This window comes from Thunnus albacares, chromosome 3 (genome assembly GCF_914725855.1).
Source record: "Thunnus albacares chromosome 3, fThuAlb1.1, whole genome shotgun sequence".
Taxonomy (NCBI): Eukaryota; Metazoa; Chordata; class Actinopteri; order Scombriformes; family Scombridae; genus Thunnus; species Thunnus albacares.
The window spans coordinates 12,695,558-12,721,051 of NC_058108.1; the positions used below are offsets into that span (position 1 = coordinate 12,695,558).

Consider the following 25,494-nt stretch of genomic DNA (forward strand, 5'->3'; position numbering starts at 1 on the left):
GAAAAATTCTTCACAAGGGTGAATTACAGAAGGTATTTTGTAATCAGTGTTGCAATTTACTTTCTTTATGCATTAACCTGTCTCATCTATTTCTGCATCAGTGAGTCAGTTCTTAAATTTCCTGGAATAACCATCTGTAGAAAACAGGCAAAAACTCATTCAAATAGTCAACAGAGCTTAGTTAGCTCATGAACATATTGCTTTGTCTTTGATCACAGCTGCACAACACCAACATAACAGACATATCCGTCCAATGTAATGTGCAATATGTGAAGTATTTTAGAGTGGATACTGCCTGCAATTATTGAGCCAAATGGATGTTTTCATTGTCAAAGCAGATGTCTTGCTTTGCTATCATTTACCTCCACTGGCTTTCTAGCATTTCAAAGCTTTTTTCTCTTGGTTGATAGTGGCCTTTGTTTACTCCAGAACTATCAGAAACATTGAAACTTGACTTTTGTTTCTGCCTTAAGGTTTCTCTATTTGGTTCATCACACATTCCTGAGCTTATTTGTTCCATTTATTTGCATACAGAGAGAGATAAGAGTGTTTATGAAGATGCTAAGCCTTCATAAAAATGTATCAGGATGGATTAGCATGATTTAGCACCGAAAGTTTATAAGGTTTTAAGTTTCTTGGGGCAAGTCCAAGTCAATTCTCAAATCGGTCGAAATAAGTTCAAGTCATGTCTCATGTCATTTAAGACAAATCTTTAAGTTACCTCTTAAGTCATTCAAAACAAGTCCAACTCAAGTCACAACACAACACAAGCTCAAGTTAATCCTGACATAGACGAGACAAGTCCAAGTCAAGTCTCAAGTCAGTCAACACCGCTTCAAGTCAAGTTTCAAGTAATTTGACACAAGTTCAAGTCAAGTAGACAGTAGGTTCAACTGAGACAAGTTTAAGTCAAGTCTCAAGTCTGCCTGAGTAACTCTCAAAACAAATCTTTATAAGCAAATTCCAAGTGATGCAAGTTTTTCAGATCTCTGAATGATGGCTATTGAATGGTGTGGCATTTGAACATTTTCCTTTCAAAGTTGTGTTAATGGTGCTTTTTACATGGCTGAGACCAAGTCCTTTTAGTACATTCATTTTTTATTCAAGCTATTCAAGCTTTTATTCAAGCTGTGTGGCTACACAGGTCAGGCTGGCCTTGTTCCAGGAGTTTGCCAGAACAAAACAGGAGACTTCATGTTTTTGCTGTCAGGTAAAGTCACAGAGAGTGAAGGATAGATTAGGCTAAGTCCCAATCAAGTCTCAAACCCACATTTTTGTGACAGAAATCTGATTCAAGTTTGAGTCTCAAGTGTCAATCTCTGTTAAGTACAATGTTAAACATTCAGACCTTTTATGCTGTGCAGCAGGTGGAATCCTGTTGGTTGGTTGAAGAAGTTTTATACAAGATACAAACAAACAGGGCATCCTTGATTTGTTGGTGAGTGTATGAGCAGACATGCTGTCACAGATGCATGGCTGCACAGAATCACAGGGACTGGAAGCAGATTTAAACTTTCCTTTTTCTGTGGTCCAAAACGATCTCCAATTCTCTCAGATGAATGACTTCCAAGAGAAAGAAGAGATAAAGTGCTTTCAGTCCCTTTCATCCCGGGGGTTTTATCCAGCTGATTTCTCACTACTTGGTTTAACCATCAAACAGTGTTTCATGTGGTCCCTAGCTCTTCCTGAACTAAAAGTCTCTGCAGACATGAAATATTAACTGTCTGTCTATGTCTCCCTCCTGGAACAGCTACAGTATACCTGGGCCTCGTGGTGATTTTCAGCTGGATGGAGATTAAAGGGACTAAGACAGAAATCACGTCATAGAGAGATACACAGAACAGGAACAGAAAGAACACACCTCCCCCCTTTTGTGCCTTTCTGACTGAAGTTAACTCTTTGATGCATTAGGGACACTGTGTGCTCATGTACAGGTGAATATGTGAGTTAGTTTGTGTGTGACAGTCCCCCAACGTAACTTGCAAGAGTCCTTGTAGGAAATTCTGTTATGGTGATGAGTTTCATCTACATCTGCCCGACTCTGTCCTCTCCCTGCCCATCTCCTGGTGGCCTCCCCCTTCACCTCAGTGGAGCTACCACGCTAATGTTTACTTCTTAAGATACTGAAGATCAAGTTTATGTGATTTGAGGCTACACATGTATCATCTGTTTTTCACAGAGTGAGATCCAGTAAGATTTTCTCAGAGGATCAGGCTAAATTGACAACCAGTATAGAAGTATGTTGAAGTGCCAGCGATTCTACATCTCATGATTAAAGTCCAGTGTCAATGCAAAATGTATCAAAGCGGATAGCATGGGTGTAGAGGTCAGGGTATTGGATGGGCATGTAGCACACCTGACTTTCATGCTCAGGACCAGAATCAGAGACCTACAATTAAATTTCCCCCTTTCATTAACCGTAACAATCTTCACTAATGTTAACCAGGTGTTATAGTTGCCTAACCCCGACCATAATCATTGTTTATTTGCCATAACCACAATCTTCCCCTAACTTTAACTATACCATAATTGCCATGCACAGACATGACTGAACGTGAGAATTTCTATAAAGATTTCCTGAACATATTCCAGGGTTTTGCAGAATCATTAAATATCACCTTTTTTGTCTGGTGATAGGGTTGCATTTGTCAGTGTCTTCAGAATAGTATATGATCATTGGCTTTGGTTAAACCTGAAAAAAAAAAAACGATAATTTACTCACTTGGGGGCAGTGGAAACAAGCTGTAAACACAACACTGACATACCTTTTAAAGTGTCAGGGCGAACCTTTAGCAAACAATTGATCTCCACCAACTCTTGTCTGGCTTTTTAGTGGCCAACTGCTCCACTATGTTCATTAGCTAGTCTCTAATTTTGTCTGCTGTGTGCTGGACTCATATAGTGGGTTTTAAGAGCATCTGCCTGCTACGTGTAAAAATGACACTATGAGAGCAGTGAGAGTGAATCAAAACAGTAAAGTTGCACACCATAAAACCAAAACAATGGTTTAAGATTAGGAAACTATAACAGTTGTGGTGAAAAAAAAGATCCACTCCAAACTCCTCCAAAAGAGCTTTGGCGACAGTAATAACAATGCTGTGCAGTAGCCTACCTACAGTGATCATAGTTCACATGGCTGCTAGAGGTCCTTGTCAGGTACACATATACAAAGGTAATGTAAGGCAACATTTGTTGTTGTTTATCTTGTGAGGACAGTCTCAAAATAATCCCTGATTCAAACATTTTGACATGTGATAGTAAAAAAGGCACAGGTGTTACTAATCACAGATTAGAAACTGGACTCACTTGAATGGACAGTCATTATTAATGTTATTAAATACACCTGTGCTTTTCCTCCTTTAACAGGCTGGTAGGCTGTTAAAAAGGCCTTTCTTGTGTGGTAGTAAAGAGCAAGGCAGGATTTTGCTGACAAACTGTATCTTAAATTCAAAACTATTATTTGTCGAGTTTAATTCTTAAAATCATTCATCACTTGTTTTTCCCCTTGGTTTATTATTACATGCATTGCTTTTTAATAATGTTTATCATACTCATGGATGTAAGAAGTTTGTGCCAACAGTGCGTTCAGCTGCAAAAAAAAAACATTTTCACTGCCAAGGCAGTACATGGCAAAGTGTGTCTTCAGTGGTGGTCAATACCTTCACAAGGAGACTCCTTTGCTTGTTCAGCTATGTGAAGGTCAGTTTTAGGCCCAGTCAAGAGGAAAGGAGAAGAGAAGAGTCCCTTAAGAGAGGTGTTCACATGAGAAAAGACCAGAAGAAGGATTTTTAATGAATCTGTGAGCTACCTGTGTGTGGTTAGAGGGAGGCAAGGGATTTTTGCAGAGTGAATAGGGCTCAAGTTGTCTTTCTAGGGGACGTCAGTGCAGTAATTGGTTAGGGGGTCTGCGGAAACCAACAGGGAATTAGTTGGCCTTTCGCCCGTGTGGAGGTGTCTCGTGTTCACAAGGTCATATTCTGCTGCAGAGCATAAAAAACGCTTCCATTTTCTCTAAAGGACGACTGTAACATGAGTGGATGTTCATTTTTATGATGCCAGCCTCTTTCATTTGAATCTGAGCACCATGCATGCACCACAATTAAAGTGAATCCCTTCAGTGATACTGCTGGGCATCATTCATTTCTGTTCTATTCCATGTGGCATACAAGAACTTCTAAGACTTCAAATTAACTCATTGGTGGTAACACAGTGAATTTCTGTGAGTAAAAAGCTGACAGTTGTGTTTTGCAAAATTGCAAAGTAACAGTACGATTACGCTTGAGAACTTTTTGCATTTTTAAAGAGCTTCCATTCACCATGATATATTAATGTGCAGATCAAGAGCAACCCAAGAGTCATAGTGACTGAGAGGTCTCCTGTGAGCTGCAGGACCCCTCTGCACTGTCATGACACTGTACTTGATTAAAAAACCAACCACTGCTTTACTGCAATGTGACTTTCATGACTCAAAGGTCTTTCAGGTGCTTCTCTTCTGAGGGACAAGCAGGATCGTCAAAGTCACGACACACGTCTGATCTCCAACATAAATATTTCAACCAATAGCAAGCAGGCACACCAAAGTAACAGGCCACTGCCAACTGTCATTCATGACACAAAAAGAAAATGTAGGTGTTATTCCACATTGTTCTTACTGTCAACAAATCCCATGAAAAGACCAAAACTATTTCGACTTTCTGACTTCCTCAGTCTGTTTTTGGGCTATTTGTTGTCGGGGACTATTTTCAGATGTGGATTAATACACATTTGATGCTAGTGAGTGTTAGCAGCAGCAGGATGGTGTATGTGGGATTGAGTCAAAATAAATCAGAGTGCTCATGTTCAAGGTAATGGAGGAACATGTCACCCAGGGCAACAGTGTGGCTCATTGATGTGTTTTTAATGGATTTTGGACAACAATAGAGTTCAGTGGCACAATGGATTAAGCTATATGAGGCTTTGGCTACACAGACATAACTTACTAATAAGATCATTTGTTGGCAATAAGCAGAACATCTAGCATCATATACACATTCAGCTTCAAACTGCCTATGTTTTTTTTACTGTCAGGACAGAGGAATACATAGTTCTTGCTTTGAAATGCTTTGAAAAAACCAAGACGCATCGAGTGACACAAGCGTCTTGGAAACAACATATTGTAGCTACAGTGAAGCACTGAGGGAACGCAGGAAACCTCAGTGTAAAAATCCTGTAACTACTTCCCTCTCCATCACAAGACTGATTGGTTGTCTCATGGCACCTCTCTCTGCCTAGATCAACTTGTCATGCATGTGACAGCAGCAATAATGTTGTTTACAGAATAGCATGCGGAGGTGAACACAAGATATAAGAAGCACATCAGCATGGACTCTCTTGTCCTTTCTTCTTCTTTATCTCTTTTCTCCCTCTTCCTTATCCTTGTGTTTCTATTCACTTTCTCTCATGTTTTTATGTTCAGCATAAAGCCCATCTATTTGAGGAGAACCCTGGTCCTTTCCTCCTGGTTGCATTTGAAGTGTCTTCTTTCTCTGCCTTGTCATCGTGAGCTTTGCAGCCACATGGCTTCTGCTTGGCTTTCACTCAGTTGCTGAATCATCGCTTTGATTCTGTTCTTTCTGTCTTTTTTCCTCCATCATCCGCCAGCTCTCGGTCCCCAGCCACTGATCCAAGAAAAAGTTGCTGCTTCTCTATGCTTGCTTATGTAATTCCAACTTATTTATATGTTATATTATGTAATGTATTTTGCTGCAGTATCAACACTCCAAACAATACCCCTGCCAGTACGGCTTTATGCAGAGATGAATCATGTTGAACTGAACAGTCACGACTAATGAGCGGCAATGTGTTTGTAATTACCATGAGGACATTCGTTAAGCATTATAGCTGCACTTGTGGCCTAGCTAGCTCTCACAGCCCTCGCTATCTTGATTTAGCTTGCTAGTATGCAGCCGGTTTGATTTTAGCAAAGCTCATTTAGCGTCAGAGATTTTGCTTTCATTTCCCTAATTGTTAGTTGTGCATTAACATTTAAATACAACAGATGTGTGATTTACAGTTACATCTGCAGCTGCGATGCTGCTGTACAGTTTAATGCAGCACCTGCTGTTCAGTTCAGATGCCTAAACTGGAATTTACATAAGGTTTACCAAGCCTGATGGATGCATAGAAACACACAGACAAAAGAAGTGAAGGGGCACTCTACCGATTTGACACATGAAGTTCAATTTACTAGTCATGAGAAGTACTACTCAGCCTGTGAAAACTGTTGTGTAATGTCTACTGTGGCTCTTAAGGATCTTTGTTAAGTCTGAGAAAATAACCTTGTTTTGGACTTGGAGAATACAAATTTATAACAGAAGGCCGGGACAGGGGACATTGAGTTTTAAAGATCTGGCCATTTTCCAGGCAGGCAGAGTGTAACTAAGAAGTGCAATCCAGGTTTTTTGGAGCTAGACCAATACTAGAGACTAAAAGTCAGGATATCTCAACCTCTGCTGCATTAACTTTGACCATTCTCTGTCTAAGGTCTCAAAGCAATGTTCTATTTTGGGCTGTCTTAGACGGAAATTGAGAAATGTGGGAAAAAAACGCAGTGAAATCTTCGATTGTCAATCCCAAACAATGGTCCTGGATCACACTGTGAGACACGTCTAACAATGGCTGATTTAAGCTTTGCAGCCTACTGCACCAGCTGTATGTTAGTTTGATGGTAAGTTCAACACTTGCTGCTCTGCTGTAGTCAGTTTTGTTCAGTTCCACCATCTCTACTTACACTCTAACTGAATTAAGTCAGCTGTAATCAAACCATTAGTGCAAGTGATGTTTCACTTAGTGCATCATGTGTATAAAATGGGAGAGAAGTCAACTCCTAAACAGCCGAAGTTTCTGTTTCATGCAACCAAGTGATGTCCGTCTCATTTAATGCAACATAAAATCACACTCGTAGTCTAGTCTAAATGTAACTCGACAATGCAGAGAGTGCATATCTGTCATAGAAATGTAAATGGATGCAGTCTGTCCCAGGAAATGTGTTTTGGTATTAATAAAGAAAAAAATGACACTTGCTTGAGCTATGTGTAAATTTTGTTATATCAATAACAGCAACATTCAGACAGTGTGAGAAATTTAGGACTAACTTCTACAAAAACCTGTGTTTATAAATCAGCCAATGGCAATATGGCATGAAATGTTACAGAATACATTGGTTGATGCTGACATTATAAGCACTTTTTTTTAAAATCAGCATTATAGCCAAAGCTTGTTTTTTATTTCTCTGCATTTTCAAAATGTTTCTATTTTCATTGTGTTACACTGTTATTCACCAGGCAGTCATTGTACAATCTGACATGCCTCAACACTGATATTGCAAAGTCTGACACAGATTTGGACCAAGATTTAATTTGACCCATCTTATAGTGTCTCATACTTTGTCTTCTTTGCACTGTGTGTGTTATAATGTGCAGGTGTGGCTGCATGCAAACTTTATTAGCAGTGTTTTGGTCCTCAGATCTTCCTCATGTAAACATTTACAGTCAAACAACAGGTTTCAAATGTATGCGGCTAGAATATTATGTCATGAAGGAGTGTGTGTGTGTGCTGTATACCTGTGAATATGCATTCAACTATTCACAATTGACCTAATTACATTGCACATCCGTTGGCGTTGTTCCCAGATGGATGCAAGGCAGGTGGGCAGGTGTGCGTGCGTGTGTGTGTGAGAGAGAGAGCTACTTTAATGTCACTTATGTTCCTTCTCTCCCTGGAGGCCACATGGAGGAACTGGCCTCACTGAGTGGCAGATTTGGGTTAATTAAACTGGAACTAGAGAATATACACAAATTTACACACAGAGAGAAACACACACTGTCGCTGTAGCTGTGGCCCGACCTGACAACACGCTGTGGATACATCCTCCTGTTCTTTCATACAGACACACACACACACACACACACACAGACACGTTTCCCTTCTGTTCCACATCTCACAGACACTTAAGCAGGTACTCAGCCTGTTTTCTGTCCACACAAACACACACAGACTGTATGCACACACATCTACTGCAGCGTCTCTCTGTCCCTCCCTCTCTCTCTCAAACACATACACATCCACTGCAGCACTCTCATATCTCTGTCCTCTTCTCGCATACATACAACACATTCATACATATCTACCGCAGTATATTTCTAACTTATGTCCTCTACATGTGCTTTTTTTTTTTTTTTTTTAATCTCCACTGGGAAAACTGATTGATCCGATCCTACACAGATCCCCCTCCAGTGGAAATCTGCTTGGGAATATTCATATGAAACATCGCCTGTTCTCTTTCCATCTCGGCCGTATTACAAAGTGCACAAAGTCTGAACATTGACTCAATGTCATACAAGGCTGCGAAAGGCTCCAGTACATCTGTAGCTGAATATTCTACTTGACGCAAATCCCCACAGCGAGACGGCAGGCCTGTTACTCTGCATGGGATAGGACGAGGGCATGCGTGTGTTTATGTTTATGTCTTCAAGCGTATTCTCACATTTTTACTGAAGCAGACAGGTCATTCAGGCATTTTGTTTGTTTGTGTGTCTTTGTTTTGTTTATGTTTTTTTATTTTGTTTTTGTCATGAATGCCTTCCTGCCTTCCTGCCTGCCTGCCTGCCTGCCTGCCACACCAGCAGACACAACCGCAACAGAAATTCTCAATCCTGATTCAGGCTTGTTCAATTATTCATACTGCTATTGCGGTGCTCTGGCACAGAGAGTGAGAGAGGGATGGAGGAGGAGAGAGGCGATGAAGGAAGGGAGGGGAGGTGTTTCCTAAGAAAGGCAGCTTCAGAGATGGAATACAATATGTATGTGCATCTACTCTGTTTCACTGTCGTCAGCCCGCCCTGCTGCGCCTGCCTCTCATAACCTCTCTCATCTTTGTTTCTCCTTCTGACTTTCTCTCTCTCTCTCTCTCTCTCTCTCTGTCTTTTGTCTGCCTCTTTTGCTCCATTTGATCTGCCCTGTCTCTCATTTTCTTTCCTCCTTTTTCCCCCCTTCTCCTCTCCCAGTCTCTTTCCTGTTCCCCTCATCTGTCGCTCTCCATCTGATTAATTTACAGGTCTCTCTTTTCCCCTCTTCACTCTCTCTCTCTCTTTCTCTCTCTCTTACTGTTTGACATTGTGTCACCATCCCTCCTTAGGGCCTTGATCACAGGATGAGCCCTACCATTAGAGCCCTCAAAGCTCAAGGGAGAGAGAAGGGGTGTTAGTCTTGACCAGGCTGCAAACTGCATCCAAGGATTTATACTGCTGACCTTGAATATGTGATCACTGCCTATACTTAACCCCCCTTGGGAGGTTACATCATCCCACTTCTAGCTCACCCTACACTCCTCCAGCCCCTGCAGGGATCTATGTAAAAGACATGTCCAGGACCTGTATTTGGCCCACATGGTCTTCTCAAACCTCTTGACCTCCTCATCTCCAGATACCTTTTTCTTTCTCTTGTCTTCTATGCTTTTTACTTTTTTTTTTCCCCTCCTTGATCTGATTTTGCCGTCCACACCCTTTTTTTTTTTTTTTTTTTTTTTAGGTTTTCTTCTCAATGCAGTAGACCACTGTGATACTCCCCACCCCCACCACCACCACCACCACCTCCCTGTTATGGAAATCACTGGCCTCCTCTGGTGGATGGCCCGTTTCTGTGAGATATGGGCTGTAACTGCTTCCCTAGAGAGCGAGAGATAGAGAGATAGAGAGAGAGAGATGTAGGCAAGGAGGGGGGAACATGAGAAAAAGAGCAAAATGTATAAGAATTTGTGGGGAATCTGGGAGAGAGAACATGCAGGAGGGGAAAATAAAGAAAGAACATATGCCTGCTTGCCTGGGTTCACAGTGAGAGAAATAAAGATGATGAGGGAGTAAAAGAGAATATGAGGGGCAAAGGAAGGGAAGGCTGGAGGGAGAAAAAACGAGAGAGAGGCTTGAAGTCTGAAAATACAGAACAGAGTGCAGAGGAACATGTCTGTCATTAAACTCATTGGACTGTATTTCAATGTAAATTTCATTAGAAATTTAACAAATTCTATAAAGGGTTTATAAATTGTAACTAATTGCTTTATGTTAATATATAATATAATAAACATAAATAATTTGCTAATGCTTTATATAAACCATTAATAAGAACAATTTTGGGGCTTCCAGGTAGTAAAACATTCCTGGTTTATTCTCTTCCAGCATCAAACTTGATTTGTCTTTTCAGCTCATCAGGCAGACTCACCAACACACCGACCTCTGACCTTCTCAAAAAGTTATCAATATCACCTTTATTACGTGTAAACTTGATGGATTGTTGGAAAAAAACCTTTATTAATGACTCGAAGGCTTATTAGCAAATAAGACTCTTTATTAATGACTTACTAACATTTGTAACTGCATACTTGAAGTCTTTTTGAGTGATTTTTCAGAACCTGGTAACCAAAAAGTATTCATAAAATAAATCAATGTAAATCATTAGTAAATGATTTACTCACAGTTTTGTTTTAAAAAAAAAAAAAAAAAAAAAAAACATTAGTTACAACTTATAAACCAAGACATACAAGAAAATGGTAATTTAAAGTTCTGTGATTTCCTTCATGGTTTCATGGAAAGAAATGTGTAACTTGGTAGGGAAACAGAAACCCTGTTTAAACCCAAGTAAATACTCATTTACTATTAGTTCATTATTTGAACTTCATTGTTCCTATGATCAAATGTATGCTTCCCTGTAGACAAATTTCACATTTCTGTATGTTTGACTGACCTGCTGTGGACTGACTAAAAGACTCTACTGTATGTTACACTAGACTACTATTAATTGGCGGTGTACTAATTGAACATTGTCTCTGTATACCCTCTAATTACAGTCCATTCTCAAAAGAAAAGGTAGAAAAGGTCAAAAATTCAGTCAGCAAAAACGACCTATAGTTACGTTTGAGTGACAGACGCCACCATCTAGCGGCTGTAGTAATTATGATCCGGAGAAGTGACGCAGTTGAGATGATGTCAATATAAGATGACAAATTTCCGTAACCAGAGGAGGTGGGTTTGGGGAGTGGTAGATAGATAGATGGATGGCAAAACATGGACTTGGCTGCAGTTTGCTTCCCTCTTCCAAATGCAAATGTCACATTTCCAAAAGACTGTAATTACAATTGTTTTGGTGTTTATTGTTGCCATGATGACAAAGTCTCCCTAACTTTAAAGAATTAGTAACTTTAACCCATACCACGTTTCAAGTGATCATTTTAACCCAAACCATGATTTTTCCCTGACCCTAACAGCAGACCTTAACCACAGCCTCAACACACCTCCCTGTAACTTGATTATCCAGCTGCTCCTGACTAACCCCCTCTGGATACACCAAGACCTGTATGACTGAGAATAGTTGATATGTTGCATGGCTTGGTTTTAACCACTCCTGAGTCTGTGTCTTCCTCTACTGAACACCAGCTCCGTCACATTTATCCGCCTCACAGATTCTGATTTCCACAGGGGAGTTCACCTGAGACAACCTTTTAAATGAGATCAAGACTCCTGGCGATGATGGCTCCTCCCCATCACCTTCCCCAGTGTTCCACCAGCTTCCTCTTTGACATCCTGTCGTCGTGCGTCAGCCATACATATTTTATTGAGGATTCAGCGAGGGGTAAGTGGCAGTAGGTTAGGGCTAGGCACATAAATAAATCAAAGCAGATCGGAACTGGTGTGGGGGAATTTCATACAGAGTTGGTGCTGTTATGGCAGCAGGCATGTGGGCTGCAGTCATGGTTGTTTTCCTTTTCTTTTCAATTGAACTGAAACTTCATATGTTTGTTTGTTTCAGGACCCCAGGAAACTTAAAGCTTGCTCAAAATTAATGAATCAGAAAGAAAATTCAAGCATTCACTCATGAAAAAACATGCTTACTACAGAGAGGTCCAGTGAGTGGAAGGAAACCTGTGCTCACCTGGGAGAAACTCATCACAAACAGAGGGAGGAAACACCCGAGAGCCGCCAGAACCACAGGCCAGAGCATCCATCTGTGGAGAGTTGGGTTATAACTCAGCAGGCTTTCAGATCAAACGCACACTTCAAAAGACTTCCACATCTCAAAGAAGGGCCTGAATAGTCAGGATTGTCAGACTTGTTTGGGATATAGACATGCAGTATGAAGAGTTAATGAGTAAAAAAAAGAAAAAAAAATTGTTTGTTCAAAAAAAACAAACAAACAGTTGGCTCGATGAAATGAGATGAAGCGAAAGCTGAATCAAAAGTATCAATAAATGCCCTTAGTTCAGACAAGCATGAAGTAGTTATGGATGTACAACAACCACAATGAAGCTGCATAAAGGTGAAGTGCATAGAATTTAGTGGCATCTGGTGGAACAGACTTGGCAGAAATTGAATATAATATTCATGTGTGCTTTGTGTGTGTGTGTTAACATTCAAGTATGTTTTCATTAGTTTATAATCAACTGAAAATAAGTGTGAAAATGTGTTTTTGATACCTTAGAATGAGTCCTTCATATCTACATAAGGAGCGGGTCCTCTTCACCAGAGACCACCATGTTGTACTGCCATGTTTCCACAGTAGCCCAGAATGGACAAACCAAGCACTGGCTCTAGAGGACGCCTGTAGGTGGTACTTTATTTGTGCTCCAAATCTAAATTAAATACTCTCTTGTTTACCTATGATTAATTAATTTTCTGTAATGCATTTTCATTACATTTATAAATATGGGTTATTTATTATTGCACTTTTATTGCGGGGGCCCTGAGGCAAAGATTTGCACTGTTGTCCCCCCTGACCTTCTCTCTGCATTGGTTATGTACAGATGATTTAGCTTAACACAACTTTATTTAGGAATATACACCATATGAGGGCAATATAAGCGAAAATAATAAAGAAGTTGAAACTAGATTTAGACACAGGGCCTTCTATAAAAATGGACAACAATATAGAAATGTGTCGCACCTTAGTTGATGGTGCACTTTAGAGGTATAAATTCCCTAATACATTTGCAGTTAATCAAATTACCAAAAACTAACTGACAAGCATTGAAACAAGGTCTGGGGCCCTAGTAGCACATTTTTCCTGGTTGATAATCCATCTTTGTGGAGGAGCATTTACAAAAGTTTTTTTTTTTTTTTTAAGAAAAGATTGAAAAGGTTAACTTAGTCATTCAAACGTGATCAACAGAGATGAAAATATAAGGATGAGAGCAGAGCTTCACGATCTGAAATGTAGGTGTATTATAAGGCCACAATCAATACGCTACTGCAGAAGGACTGACACAGTCATGCGGTCTGTTACCTAAAGTGTTTGCTGACACCTTGTTCTCACTGTCTCTTCTGCAGCAACAGCACATGAGACTGCATTAATGAAGTCTAATGGGACAATTGAGACTAATTATCTGGCAGCATATGCAGTATTAAAATCAAATGCAGCTGAAATGCTCCTGAGCAGAATATAATGTGCAGGTGCATTTGATACCAATGAGCAGTACAACTGACTAGTGGCTAGACTACTAACAGTTAGGTTTTCTCTTACTCGCAGGTGAATTATTAGAGAGTTGTAGGCTACTAGTTGTAGCTACTCTAACTGTTTAAGTGCAAGACTAATTACCTATTTAGTGCTAATGTTATTAGCTAGCAGGTATGTCTTCCTCAAAAAAGAACCTGCAGCAATTCTCAACACCTCTCCACTTGTTCAAAATTTAAATCAGGAAACACTGTGGTGCTGGTAACTGAAGCTGTTCCTAAACTGGATATGATCAATATTTTTATATTAACAATGGATTATGTCAGTCGTAGTAACAAAGACACAGTTTCCCCTCAGCTCTATGAAGTTTCAGCATTTTTTAGCTCATTGTTTTGGTTTTCTGGCCTGCAACTTTACTGTTACTATTCAAGCTCATCACTCCCATTAGCATTTTTTACAGAAAACAGCAGCAGGCTGTTTCCAGCCAAAAAAGCTCTAAGATTTCACTATGCATTATCTGCCCAGCACCAAATGGCAGACAAAGTTAGCATCTAGCTGGAGAAAATAGTGGAGCATTTAGCAGCTAAAGAGCCAGATATTTCCCTCAGGATTTTTGGAGACCAAAAGCAGAGTTAAAAGGAGAATGAATATTGGAGTTGCACCAAAGAATCCCTGGCTCCAACTGACTCCCGTTCAAAACACCTCAACTTTCCTGTAGAAATACAAAGTCAATAATTTTTTTCAATGAGTCGTTATGGTCTCAATCACTACAGTTGAGCCCTCTAATGAGTGTGCTGGTGGTCACTTTGGAAATGATTGCTCCGTTAATAAGATTTGAAGACTTATAGTAAGCTAGTTTTGATGTCTTCCATGTGGGTGTTGATTGACAGCTGAGAATTACAGTTGGCTCACCTGCTGCTCTCCCTGACTCCAAGACTTGCACAGAGTCTGACTATTGTCGTAATAGTAAATAATAAAAGCAAGTTTAACGTTACTTGATTATGATACCTCTCCTGTTAGCACAATCTAGCTAAAGTAGCTACCGTTAGCCCGAGGTAGTGGTAGGTAGGTAGTTTACAGGCCATGAAAGGAAACACCCTTCACTCTTTATTCAGAGGGTCCTGGCTCCAACGGAAAAGATGGCACCGACCATGAGCTGCAACTCTGGGCTTCAAATGGTTTGAATGGAAACCAACAGGTGACATCACACCTTGCTATGTACATATTTATATACAGTTTATGGTTAAACTCAAAATATATCATTTTATTTAGCTTTGTTGGGTAGTTTTGTGTACAGTGTATAATCCTACTGTTGTACTTTATTTATCTATTTATTGTTACAAGTTTATTTCTCTCCTTCAGCTCCTCCTGTATTGTGGTGGAGGGCTCTCTCTTGTCCCACACGCTGAGGTTATTTTAAAAGGGAAATTTGTCTTCTTGGGCTGCTGAACTACTGCTGTTGTCAGCCTGTGAAGCCGACTGGGACTTATGTGATATTCGGGCTATAAAGAGAGAGGGGTAAAAAGGAATGTATTCTCTCTGTACCGACTGAGACAGGTCTTCATTTAGTAGAAGTTTTTGTCCCACAGTGATTCCTGACCAGCACAGCAGCCTCCTGTCGTGGCCTACATCCACCTTGATCCCAGCTTGCCCAGGAAGCCTCATTATCCTCCCTGTGTCCTTCTTGGAAGCTTCTGCTGATCAGTAAATGCCACAAGTTCCACTCCCTGCTGTCTCTGGGAGCTCTCACCATAGGAGGAAAATGAAGAGGAGGAGAGCTGAGGAACAAGACAAGGCTCCCTGTCTTTCTCTCTCCAGTTAGATGCTGGCTCTCTTCTTTCAGGCAGTTGCTGTGAATCAAATCCCTTTGACCACGTCATGTCTTGATGCTCAACATGAAAGAACTCCAGCAGCAAAATTAAGCAGGCTGTCGGTAGTCAAAAGGCCTCACCATGTGCTAATATTTGAGGGAACACACACTCTTTCAGCAGACAGTCCTCTTAGTTTTATTTGTAGAGCATGGCAACCCCCAAACTCTCATTACATGGTGCTGCTTTGTCACCCCAATGTTAATAAGAGAAATTGCTGCCGTTCTGACCTGAAACATTATTCCTGTTCCATTATTCCTTGCCTCTGCCACAGGGGACAGCTTATGAATTAATGAGATGTCAGCAGAGATGTCACGTCTTTATCCACTCAATCTCTCCAAGAGAAAAAACAACCTCCACGGAGGAATTGATATAACGTAGCACCATGAATCTTGTTTGTCTCGAGCGGCTTGACTCAGGGGGCCCCATCTTTAGAAATGCTGTCTCCTTCTGTTTTGTTATGACAGTTATACATCTGGGTAAAAAATGTAAAAATAAAAATAAAAATAAGAGGAACTCTCTCATTCTTGTATCAAAATATAATTAATTATGTGTACATGTAACAGCTCTTTGTGTAGTTGTTTAGGAGTTTTCTAGTTTATTTTTCTATTTTTTTACTGTATATATGTTTGGTATCTTGGTCGTTGTGTAAGTGTTCATGAGTCCATAATTGCTGTTGATGCTTTTTGTGTGTGTATGTTCTGTTGACCCCAAGGTTAGCATGTGAAACGGCATCGGTCTGACAACAACATATTGTCCCTGAATATGAGGTTTGGGAAAAGCACCTTACCTAAATAAATAAGGTGAAGTACTAAAAAGTTAAGTAGGACACTTTCTCCTAAATGTCAGTATGAACAGCAGCATCTGTTTACATTGCCAAGTGAGGATGTGTCCTGGAATATGTGCTTTGCCAGCAAAACATTGTGTGATGTACTGCACCTTAGCATATAGAGGATGAAAATTACTAACAACCTTTAAAAATTTGCTCTTTACTCATTTCCCCTCAGTCGTGGCCTCTGTACTTTGTGCTTGTGTCAAAGCTTTATGGCGCAATCACATTGTGCTCGACTGGAAGGCGTAACCCCAAATATTTCATTGTGTAACGTTGTCAGTGGAGATTGTGCTCATGTAAGAGGTGGCTTGATCTTTGTGTCTTACACATAAATACAAGGTGTAAGATCATCCTTTAGGCCGTCTGGATCTATTTTAGTCTGTCGGCTTTAAATTCTGCACATCGCGGTGTCTGAAGCACAAATGCAATTGCACCACAGCAATATACTCTGTCAGGGCTTAGCAGCATTACGCTGGCAGGGTATTAGCTGAGTGTAGTAGACCTAGTGATTATGACAGCGTGCCCAGTGATGGTGTTGTGTGTGGTGGCATCAAAATGAAAGTCAGTCTTATCTGGATACGGTTCATCCACCACCATGCTGAAGTCTGAGCTGGTATTCACTCAGCAGTCACAGAACCACCCGCTGGTCTCAAAATATTAGATTATAATATGGGGGTTCATTTATTTGTTTAACACAAATCAATGTTGAAACTTCAACGTAATGACAGGGTGCTCAAGAAGGGGTGTGCTCTCTCATTATGATGACTTTTGTTTCCAACACCATGCCTGTCCACTCTGAGGATGGGAAAGACTTCCTGCCAAATCCTGAATTTGGTTGGAAAGCATTATGCAGCCATCTTTCAGCTGTCCTGGTATTTTCTATAAATGTAATTGGCTGATATGTGTTTCGTGATACATCTGCCAACATGGCTTAGAGACCAGAATAAATCGTTTTCTGTCCCTGTGTGTGTTTAATGCTGCTTCCCAGGATAAAACTATTGGGGGAGAGTGACTCAGGAGCAAAGATTGGCTCTTTGTATTAATGCCTTGCCATTCTTTTAACAGGCTCTTGACCCTGGCCACTGTCTGCTGTGCATGATGGGAGATTACTTTGAGGTGATGCAGATCCTCTCACAGCTAAATAAAATCCGCTTCAAGGTCAAGCTTAAGACGAGAAATTTGTGTGACAGAGACCATGCAAGTATACTAAAACTTTGTCTTTCCCTAATATATTTCAGGCAAGGCTCAATGGAGCTTTACTTTTTTAAATAAAGGGAAACCCTGTTGTCAGATAAGATTACAGCTGCCCACTCTGAAATGTTTCATAATAAAATATCTCAATTGGTTTGAAAACAGGAAAACATAATCATGACATTGCTTTCACCACTTGATGCACAAGAAACAGATTAAGTGACTAATTTGAATTCAATAAACAGCAGCATCTTGTCAATGTGAATTTTCGGTGTGCCAGCAACAGGTGATCTGATAATGACAGTCAACCTTAAAGTGCTGTAGTTTTAGTTTAAGCTGCATTCACTTGAACTGGGCTACTCAAAGGCTGATATGACTAGGCACTTTTATCCTCCGACAGCCTTGCTGTCTTTAGTGCAAGCACTGCATCTCACAGCAGCAACAACAAAGCATCGAGTGGGTTATCTTCTGCAGTCAGCTACAAAGGAGTGACTGCACACACGCAGGCACCCACACGGTTTGATTTCTTTTCTGAGGTGCCCATTCTGACCTTCACTGACTTGGACATTTCGCTTATGTGGAAATTACCTCCCCCTCTTTACCATTTGACACCCTAAAAATGTTACGTTTGATCAGCGATTCTCCCTCCTGCGCCCTCTCACTCTGGGTTGGCTTCCCGTCCCTCTTCCCCCCTGTTATGATCACACCTTTTGATGCACATAACCAAACGCCACGAATGCACTGTGACATTAAGTATCACAATTTTATTACAAAAATTAAATTCTTCATCTCTCAGTTTTGCCATGCTTGGAGCATATAACAATACAGTAAAAAACCCAGACCCAGAGAAGATAGTAAAGCAGATTTCAACAATGCTTTCACAGCACTCTGTCATTCATGCTGTTACTATACAGATACTGTAACATTCCTAATACAGAGTAGTACAAACACCTGCCAAAACACATTATGTCAGATAACAAACTGTAATTAAATTACATTTACCAGAGGAACAAGAAACTCAACCTAGCTCAAAAAAAAGAAGAGAAATAAAAAAAACAGAAACCAATTAACATTTAATTTGCAACTTAAAACATTCTGAATGTGCTGAATATTTGTACCAGCCCAAGGCACCCAGGCTTTGTAGCAATGTTGGCAAGTTAACGACATTCTTACAGAAACACTGGAAGCGAACAACGATTACAAATTGACTTGTACCACAGTCTGACTTTGCAGTGTCCTTCAGCATACCCTCCTCTCCTGGCGTTCTCTTCGTCAGTCACAGTGCAAGTTCCGGAGGGGCGGGGCAGAGTGAAGGAGGATGGGGGTGGGAGGTGGGGGGGATTGGGGGTAGGGGGGGAGGAGGGGGGTTGCAGGGAGCTGTACCGAGTCAGACATCACTTCACAGCGCCAAACACTGACAAGAATTGGACGGACAGCGTAATCTCCCACTCTCCAAAGGGAAAGGGGTGGGAGTGGTTATGTAATTCCTCACTTGGATTGTGAATTGTCCAAACATAAGGCGCAGATTGCCAGCTGCCAGTCCAAGACGAAATAAGCAAAACGAAAAGCTTAGGTGTGCTTTCAACCAAACGTCCGAGAGAAAAAAGGAGAAACAGATACCAATACTTTCTCACTGAGGTTTCCCAAGACGATTTTTTTTTTCCTCAAGATGAAAAGTGTTGTTTTGCACATAAATACCTAAGAATGATAGAAATCCCAGATTTAAGCTTACCACTAACTCAAGATCAAATAGTCTCTAACAAACGTCAAATGAAGACGAAAACGACAAAAGCTCAGAAATACAGAGAGGCCTTTCTTGAACGGTGAAACGCAGTTCAATTGAGCGAACGGCAAGGCTCGAAGGTCCATTTGGTTGCTCCGCCAAATATTTCGATGTTGCTCTCCGTCCAGGAGAAGACGTTGCCGGCTGATGCTTTACTGTTGCAGGTTGCCAAGTTGTAGATCTCGGCAATAGAAAGTTTCCTATTCCAGATATTTAAGTTTGCTAACTCGCCAACGAAGGCTTGTGTTGCATCAAAGCCTCCTCCCAACGTGTCCTGTGGAATGAGACAGACAAATGTAGGACATCAGCGCTGTAAGTGCACATTAATATCTATTCCTCTTTGCAGTGTTCACAGGCAGATGGTGGGTATTTGAGCACAAGACTGCAGATTTGGTTGAACATGAGATTATCAGAGAGGACTTTTGTTCTTAGATATGATTGAACCCTGCACCAAGTTAGCAGTCTTCAGTTAAAGACACAGAAATGTGACTTAGGAGCAATAGGTTACCTTTATTTCATTGAACTCCAGTCTGGAAACCATTTACTCTCTGGCATGTTTTATTTGACAGTGTAATGCTTGTGTGAGTGAGAATGAGAGTGATTTTCTCTATGAAACAGGTGTCAAATTATGTTTTTCTGTATAAATTCAGGCCAACTTGATGATGTGCAATGTTATGTTTTATGATGATTGGATGTTTTACTATGATGGGATGAAAAATTATACACTAATTAGTTTGGAAAGCCTTATTTGGCCACCTCGTCATGGTCTCCACAATTTCATTTCATAAATATTCCCACCTTTAATCTTTCTCCAAAACTAATTTCATAATTGGCTGATGTTGATTTCCAAGTATGTGGGGCTTAAAGCGATTATATTTGTACTCAGTGATGTGAAAATGTATAATCACCTGCTCTTGTCCCAGGACCAGCACTCCCTCTGGTTTGATGGGGTGATACGGCGCCAGATTTTCACCGCTGCCCCGCATCACTCCATCCTGGAAGGCCTCCCACATCCCGTCACGGGTGGTCCATGTGATGCAGAGGTGATGCCATTTTCCATCATTGATGAGGAACGGCAGCTTTGCAACCTGAGGCAGAGACATTTTCACTTTTCACTCTGTGCTCCTCTGTTCTGAGTTAATCCTCACACTTTAGTAGCAGAGTCACTCCCCGTCTTCATTTGCAGCCTGAAAACCCGTCTCTTCCACACTTTCTCCTCTTCCTGCAGAATCACCTCCCCTATCACATATCTTTCTGTTGCTCACCTTAGCACCTATTTTTATCCCATTTCCAGTTTTGGCATGGAGAAGTTGTCAGATTTCCCTGACTCATCCAAGCACAAGTATTTTAACTTTTTCCTACTGTTACACTAACTGTAAGTCTAGTCTTAACAACATGTAAATTTAAAAGGCACCAATGCACTGCAAAAGTAAGAAAATTAGTCTTTATCTCTGATAATCTGTTGCCTTTACCTTGTCATTGATGAGAATCTCCATAGGGTTGTTCCCCCACTCGATCAGCACCAGCTCATTGGCCTGACCTGGGACAGCATAGGAGAAGGGTGTCCCCACCCCGGGTGAGGCGTTGGACTTGATCCACAGACACACGCTGAAGGAGTACATCTCAGGAAGGCTCCTCTTGGCTTTGGCATACATATAGTTGGTTCTCAGGGGGAAGGTCAGCTGGAACTTATCTGTTGGCCTGTTGTCTTTGCCTGTAGATGAGATTAATGTCAGTTCCACTGTTTCATCTGTAAAATTCACAGTGAGTATTTTCATGCATTTTTTAAATGTATTTAGGGATTAAGTGGAGGGTAAACCTTTATAAACCCACATCCATTTTAACATACACGAACACACGGTAAAGATTATGGAATTTATATGAGGAGAGTCTCTTTTATGGGAAGAAAGCTTGTAAGAAAATGTAATCTGTTCTATGTTTTCATAATGATATTTCCCACTGTTTAAATTACCGCTATCCCATCAGATTATGAAACACTGTTTCCACAATCATTTTCTATCTGTTGCCTGTATGTAGAAGGGCTCTGTCTCCTCCCTCTCCTTCTCTCTCACATTCACTGTGTGCACGCGCTTACGCACGTGTTGAAAGGCTGAACGAGCCTTGATATATGCCCCAAAACGCGCCAGAGAGAGGCGCACCCTGCAAAGTTTCTCTGCGTCTGACCTCTGCAAAAAAATCTCCTTTTGCATATCAGGCTCGCAAGTTAGACAGTCAGTTTTTTGGCTGTGAAACACATCAACTCAGCGAAGCAAAAGTGCTAACAGGTCTTGAGATATGCAAAGTAATGCAGCTCTCCTCTCCTCCCTCACAATATCTGTGCGCAACGTGATGATTGCGGCAGCGTGAACGGTTCCATATGAGTGCTGATGAGCACGAGCTGAAGATAACTGGGTTTTTTTTTCTAAAGGATGCGACACCCTGGAACTTAAAACAATTAAATTACACCTCATCTTGCTGAGAACTCCTGTGGAGCCAAATTTGATGCCGTGAAAGCAACACTGTGATGGTCACTTTTAAGTCCTGTGCGCCCTCAAAATCCAAACGCACCTTTCTCCAGGTCAGTGATGCGGTGGTGCAGAGAGGTGAGCGTGGACTCCACTCTGTTCCGCTGCTCGGTGTCATTCCTGGTGCCCGGTTTGGTTTCCTCTAACGTGTTGACCCGGGACAGAACCTGCTTCTCCATATCATCTATCTTGTTTTGCAGCAGATCTTTCAGGCTGTTCGCTTGCACGGTGTTATTCCCTCGGCTATATTGCTGCAAGGGACAGAGGGAGACAGATACTGGGTTAAAGGAGGACAGAGAAGACTTTCTTTTGCATCAAACTCCCTAAAACATGTTCTCTTCATACTCACTTTGAAGCTTACAGCCTCTCTTTAACCTTACTGTTAGTTTATGTTTACACTCTGCGACACATTATTCAAAAGGTAGCAACCCACTTGGTTTACTTTACATGATGGTTCTCTCCTGCTGCCAGGAAAAAAAGATGTACTAAAACACATGTGGTGCCAGGAAAATATTGCAGCAGCGTATAAAGGCTTAATCCTCATTCTAATTAACTACCAGGGCAACTCATTGAATTAACTTTTGACCCGGTCAGCGCTGCACTCCTCAGCTTGCCTACCTCTAGGTTCTCCAGTCTCTGTTTGAGGGTCTGTAAAGTCTGTCCCAGCTGGGCCAGAGTGTCCGTGGTGCCCCGTGATACATCTCCCATCGTGTTCTTCGACCCCGGCCGCCTCCCGCCGGGTCCCGCCGGCGCAGGGAAGCTCTGGCTCTCGCAGCGACTCAACTTGGACGTTAGTTCCCTGATTGTCTCCTTTTGGTTCATAATGGTCTCCTTTTGCTGCAGCACGGTCTCCCGCAGCTGCATGACCGTGGTCTTCAGGTCCTCCGCCGGCCCGCTGTTCTGCATCGTAGCCGTGCACAAGTCCATTCCCTTGGGCACCGACGTGCAAATAAACTGCGTTTGTCCGAAGTCTTGCGCGGAGCTCTCCACAACAACCAGGCAAGAAAGTAGAAAAAGTTTCCAGGGGGATGCGTCCATGGTTCCAGTCATGCTTGAGTGTGTGTGTGTGAGAGAGAGAGAGAGAGAGTGGGGTGTCTCTGAGATTTCAGCACCACGGAGCTGTCCGCTGAAGCTGGGAGCTGTGGATGCTGAGTGCAGTTTATATAGCGGACTTAACGCAGCGCAGATTCACTGCATCACAGAGGGGAGGCAGCGGGTTCTGCTCTACCTACAGAGTCCAGCCCCTTATTTAAGGTCGTCCTCACTGTTTGCCAAGCATCTACACAGGCAACGTCTTCTGTAGCAGAGAGCGCGCACACTATGTCTAAGTAGTAAAATATATTAGATTATTAATATTAGATTAAGTCGACATTGGAAGTGGAAATTGATCGCGAGTCTGTCCATATGATTTTTATCAGTGATGGGAGAGGTACTCAGACAATTTACTTAATAAAAAGTGCAACAGAAATGCAGGAAATACTCAGTTACTAGTTAAAGTCCTGCATTCAAAATCTTACTGAAATAAAAGTAAACAGGCCAGTTAAAACAATACTCACTATGCCGAATCGCCCTGCCATTGTGTTAAAAGATGCAGTATTTTTCTTGCAGTTGATCAAGGTGGAGCTGATTTCAAATATTCTGCACAGTATGAGGCTGTTTAATCTGCAAAAACCTCCTATCCTATTAAGACATTTCTGTCGATAGTTGAGTCTTTAACAAAATATTTTGCAGTGCAGTAAGAATATTTCTTTCTGTACATCTGTACTGATTTTCAGACTAAAATGACTTCCCTTCTGAAGTGTAGTGAAGTGGAGTTATAAGCAACATGAAATAGAGAAGTGTGAGTACAAGTTCCTCAGAACATGTACTAATTGAGTAAATGTAGTCTACTCAGTTACCATGATAAATTGGGTTCATTTAAAACGTGGGATATTGCGTGGCAGAGATTTGCATGTGTTCCGCCTTAAATGAAAGCCGCTCCCCATCTTGTTGTCCCACTGTTGGAGTCCCCGCGAGCACCACCTCTCCTCCTCTCTCCTCACGCGCTCTTACACCGTAAAACCGTAAAATACGCAGGGTTTAAAACGTTCCACTATCCACGAGGTTACAGTACAACGGGCTTTTCATATTCCCCCAAGGGAATACGTGTTGTAAGAGTGTGTGTTTCTACTACAATGGTTGTATTCTATAATAAGAAACAGAGAATCTCTCAGTAGAAGTGTGCTTTTCTTCTATACTTGTGAGTGAAGCCAGAAAGAAAGAAAGAGAGAGAGAGAGAGAGAGAGAGAAAGATGGTTAATTGGCCTGATGGAGATGCTCTGGGCTCCTCTGATGTGCTGATAGCGGTGCGTTAAACCTCATCACTACAAGACGGAGGCGCTGAAAGGAAAGTGAAATGTTTCCAAATAATTAAACACACTGTTACGCAACGACCCCTCGCGGCTCCCGCATTACTAAATAAGAAAAGGGAAGAGATCCAACACCCTCACACAGACCATGTCGGGATCACAAATCACGCCGTAGGAAGGACCACATTTGCAGCTTGAACGGACACAGAGACAGCTCGACCTAAACTGACTTCATTTAAAGAACATTTAGAGACTTTAGCAGACAGTGCAGCAGTGGGATTTGAGCAAAAAAGTTCAAACAGTACTTCTTCAAGCTTCAATAAACAGTTCAAATGAAGCATGCTGAGAAGGAAATGCACTTTTGGCTGAACTACTAAAAACTCAGTTACAAGACGTGCTTTAAAGCCAAAAAGGTTGGAAACCACTGTCATAACTATATTTATTTTGTGTCATCTTTAATCGTCAAATTGGCAAACTGAAGAGCCAGTCTAGACATGTTCTAAGCAACGGCACTACAGTTTATCAGAGCTGAAAATGTATCTAAATCATTCATCAAAGTAAACAATATCACAATATAATGTCTTATTTCTTTTCTTGCATTTTTTTTTAGCAGAGATTGCAGCTAACTGCAGTATCTGAAATGGAGACATTGTTTAGGCTATTGCTGGGTGTATGCTGTACTGTGTGGTGCGCATTTATTATTTTGTGTACATAGATTTTATCATTTTGTTTTATTCTATTTTTATGGTGTCTGTCTGACAACAGATGACAATGAGCCTCATTTGCAGTTCATTTTTAAATGTTGCTCAATATGCTCTGTCCCTGTCAACTAAATAAACAATGAAGCCTGTATCATGTCAAATAAAGCACTTTATAAACCCTTCATTTTACACAAAATGATTAGGCAGTAATATTTCAAACTCAATCAACTGAAAAAGATGAGTAGGCTCACTTTTGGTTCAGTTTAGTATTGATGTGAAATGTCATTCTTCTATCTCCAGTCCTCATAAATCTCATAGAAAGTGCAACATTTCCATTTTTAAGTGCATTGGACTGAGAAAGTCACTCTCAAATACTCATATTGGGTGCCACTTCACAACTGAATGTACAGCACATCGTCTTCTTCCACCTGTGCCAATAGCAGTAGGTGGTATTCTCAGTAATCAGCCATTGCACCGTTTCAGAATTTGGTCTTGACTATGAAAGTCACAGGTTTGTCTGCTCAGTCAAATAACTCCCCTCTCTCTCTCTCTCTCTCTCTCTCTCTCTCTCTCTCTCTCTCTCTCTCTCTCTCTCTCTCTCTCTCTCTCTCTCTCTCTCTCTCTCTCTCTCTCTCTGTCTGTGTGTGATTGTGTGTGTGATTGTGTGTGTGTGTGTGTGTGTGTGTGTGTGTGTGTGTGTGTGTGTGTGTGTGTGTGTGTGTGTCGCGGTCAGCGCTGTGCGTAAAACTGCGGCACCAAACCAAACACTG

General features: G+C 41.3%; 2 protein-coding genes across 2 annotated transcripts in view; one reads left to right on the forward strand and one right to left on the reverse strand.

Annotated features, from left to right (window-relative positions):
• The window catches only part of LOC122979208 (endonuclease V-like), an 81,322-nt gene extending 68,894 nt beyond the window's left edge, over window positions 1–12,428 (forward strand). The window contains exons 9-10 of the transcript XR_006402817.1: window positions 11,508–11,661; window positions 11,839–12,428. The gene's annotated coding sequence lies outside the window, so the exon portion shown is untranslated. The remainder of the gene's footprint in view (window positions 1–11,507; window positions 11,662–11,838) is intronic.
• A 6,287-nt stretch (window positions 12,429–18,715) lies between these two features.
• On the reverse strand, window positions 18,716–22,867 carry LOC122977324 (neuronal pentraxin-1-like). Its single transcript, XM_044345527.1, has 5 exons — window positions 22,294–22,867; window positions 21,719–21,926; window positions 20,623–20,864; window positions 20,059–20,238; window positions 18,716–19,424 (listed from the first exon to the last, which is right to left on the reverse strand). The coding sequence occupies exons 1-5, from the start codon at window positions 22,723–22,725 to the stop codon at window positions 19,203–19,205; spliced, it is 1,284 nt and encodes a 427-aa protein (XP_044201462.1). The 5' UTR covers window positions 22,726–22,867; the 3' UTR covers window positions 18,716–19,202.
• Window positions 22,868–25,494: the final 2,627 nt, after the last annotated feature.